At 38.8% G+C, this 2,812-nt stretch overlaps 1 protein-coding gene across 1 annotated transcript; it reads left to right on the top strand.

Moving 5' to 3' along the window:
* Nucleotides 1-1,242: 1,242 nt before the first annotated feature.
* On the top strand, nucleotides 1,243-2,350 carry LOC110111590 (E3 ubiquitin-protein ligase RHA1B-like). The gene is made up of 3 exons (XM_020843521.2): nucleotides 1,243-1,680; nucleotides 2,126-2,233; nucleotides 2,309-2,350. The coding sequence occupies exons 1-3, from the start codon at nucleotides 1,243-1,245 to the stop codon at nucleotides 2,348-2,350; spliced, it is 588 nt and encodes a 195-aa protein (XP_020699180.2).
* Nucleotides 2,351-2,812: the final 462 nt, after the last annotated feature.

Raw genomic sequence — 2,812 nt, 5'->3', positions numbered from 1 at the left:
CACACATACTCAGACGCCGACTGGGCATCTGATCCCGTCACCCGAAAGTCTACCTCTGGTTTCTGCTCGTTTCTCGGAGATAACCTGGTTTCATGGACAGTGAAGAAACAGTCAACGGTATCTCGCTCTTCCACTGAGTCGGAATACCGGGCTTTGGCATCGGCAACGGCCGACGTAATCTGGCTCAAAAAGCTTCTCGCCGAGTTTCGTATTCATCACTCTCCGCCAGTGGATATCTACTGTGACAACACCTCTACTATCGCATTAGCAAATAATCCAGTTTTTCACGCCAGAACAAAGCATATTGAGATTGATCAGAGATTTATTCGGGAGCATATTCAAACTGGGACTATTCGTCTTCTTCCGATCAGTTCCGTCGACCAAATTGCGGACATCTTTACAAAACCATTGGCTACTCAACGCTTCAAGACTCTGCGTTCCAAACTAACAATTCAACCTAAATGTTAGCTTGAGGGGGAATATTAGAACACATAAATATATATTATTTCTATTATTTATCTTGTCTACCAATACTCTCTTCACACGTGTAAAGGCCCTGTGCCTAGGCTATATATAGTTGGCTAGTTTGTACTGTAAAGTAACATAAAAATAATATAGTTTAATTTCATTTAACTGTCTTCTTCATCTTTACTTTCTTGAGTCAAGAGCTCAGATTATGAGTTTCTACACTAAGAGCCGTTTTTTAGTAAACAAAGCGGAGAAAAATATACGTTACGGAAACCACAGAGAAAGTAAAAAGGTTCAACTTGAAGCAAATCCGAACAGCCGGCTCAGTATAATTGTATAAATTAGTATTCCCCTAAAAAAAAGAAGAAGGAAGCCATTTTTAAAAACCAAGGGCCGTTTTTTAGTGAACAAAGCGGAGAAAAATATTCGTTAAGGAAACCACCGAGAAAGTAAAAAAGTTCAACTTGAAACAAATCCGAACAGCCGGCTCAGTATCAATTATTATTCTTTTTCGGATATTCATTAATAAAATTTATCTTACGATTAAAAAATTCTTTGAATTCTCACCTAATTTCTTCTCAAAATATTTTCAATAGTTTTGTTCTTTCTATAACAACCATAAAAAAGCAGCTTCTGAGAAAGAAAGGAAATGGTGAAATTTGACCAAACACAAAGTCATCGTTCTTCTCTTTCCTTCTTCAGCCAGCTCTTATATAAGGCTTGCTTGATAGCCATTAATAGCTACCTAACCAAGCTTTTCTACTTCCTCTCATAATGATTCCCAAACCAGTCATCACCTTCCTCTACCTCCTCGACCTTTTCCAATACACCTTCTGTTTCCTCCTCTATCGCATCGGCCTGAACCCATCCTTTGAAACGGAGCCGACGCCATGGGAGAACCAGGAGCTCCTGTTCTTGTCCCTCAACATCTCCATGGACTCCACTGCCGAGTCTCTTAAGAGGAAGCTGCCTGTTGTTGACTACAAGAGCTTCCTCAAGAAGAAAGAAAAATCTCCGACGACGGAGTGTGCAATCTGCCTTCAGTTCATGGAGGCGAGTGACCAGGTTCGGGAGCTTAAGAACTGTTGCCATGCATTCCATGTGGATTGCATGGACCGGTGGTTGGACCTCGGCCGGCTCAGTTGTCCGCTGTGCAGGACAGCGGTGGTTCCGGCCGAGGCCGGCCGGGGAGGGCCGCTTTCGGTTTTGAAGGTTCTTTTGTTTGGGGATAGTTATTGTAGCAAATGATCGGCAGTCGAATTGTTTTGTTTAGGGTTAATTAAGATTATTGTTGTTAATTAGGGATAATTGCAGCTAATTTAATTCTTTTGTTTTTTAATTAACTGAAAAGGGTTTGGGATTTTGATAATTTTTATTTACTATTTATTTTTTGAGCTCGGTTCAATTTTATTCGGACAAAAATTATGTCAACAATATTTCGGACATTAATAGACATTTTAGGTTTTTGTTAATTCATAAAAATAAAAAAATTCTTATTAAAAATTTTTTCTGGAGCATCATGTGTTTAATCTTCCTATTCCTCTTAAAGGAATGATTATTCTTGACAAAAACGGGTTACCATACATCCGCCATGCTTAGTTGCTATGTTTGTCTGTCTGTTTATCTACTTTTTTGTATGCTGGTTCCTGTGTTTGAGCTGGAGATCTTTGCTTGGGTTGTTTGCTGGGGGTTTGCTGTTTCCGTGGTTCGGGTTCCCGTGGGCTTTTTTTTGGTGGTTCCTTTTTTCTGTCAAGCTGAAGATCAGGCATACTCTTGTAGGTTCTTCTATTGGTTTCACTGTTCATTTTTATTGTATTGCCTATAAATTTCATGTTACTAGGATACAGAGCCTTATGTTGATGTTAATTCTGGAGTGGACTAGTGCGATTTGGTGTAGGAGGTTTTTTCTTCTTCATAAACCGGATATGATATTGGAACCTACTTATGATAATGTGTTGATGCAGCAGCTGAGGATTTTAATGTAGTTTTCTAGTACCAAGATGTTTAATGATATTTATAAATTTTGGATCAAAAGATGTTTTAAGTACTACTTTATTAATATTATCCTTTGGAGTTGTTTTTGCAGGCATTTGTACTCTGATTTGTGGAAGATCAAAGATTGCAATATTCTCAAGGCTAATAGTCATCAGAGTCTTTTGAGGTTTACTTATTTTTTTGGCAGGAAGAGTGTGCTGAACGGGATCAATCTGCTCTTCCTTTTTTGGGTGCTGTCCTCTTGCAGCCCTTGTTTTTGCTTTTATTTATTTTGTAATCGTAGAAAAATGGACCACCGGCTTTTAGGTTTTATTTTGATTTTTTTGTAGCTCTTTCGAGCCATAGCGAG

Source organism: Dendrobium catenatum, unplaced genomic scaffold (genome assembly GCF_001605985.2).
Source record: "Dendrobium catenatum unplaced genomic scaffold, ASM160598v2 fragScaff_scaffold_1417, whole genome shotgun sequence".
NCBI classification, from domain to species: Eukaryota; Viridiplantae; Streptophyta; class Magnoliopsida; order Asparagales; family Orchidaceae; genus Dendrobium; species Dendrobium catenatum.
This window is presented reverse-complemented; position numbering and strand designations above follow the sequence as displayed.

What these genes read in the sequence shown, in the direction of transcription:
- LOC110111590 (XM_020843521.2), top strand. Translation starts at nt 1,243, where the DNA reads ATGATTCCCAAACCAGTCATCACCTTCCTCTACCTCCTCGACCTTTTC. An exon ending in GGCCGCTTTCGGTTTTGAAG is followed by an intron (nt 1,681 to 2,125) that starts GTTCTTTTGTTT and finishes CCTGTGTTTGAG; the next exon opens with CTGGAGATCTTTGCTTGGGT. An exon ending in TCTGTCAAGCTGAAGATCAG is followed by an intron (nt 2,234 to 2,308) that starts GCATACTCTTGT and finishes TCATGTTACTAG; the next exon opens with GATACAGAGCCTTATGTTGA.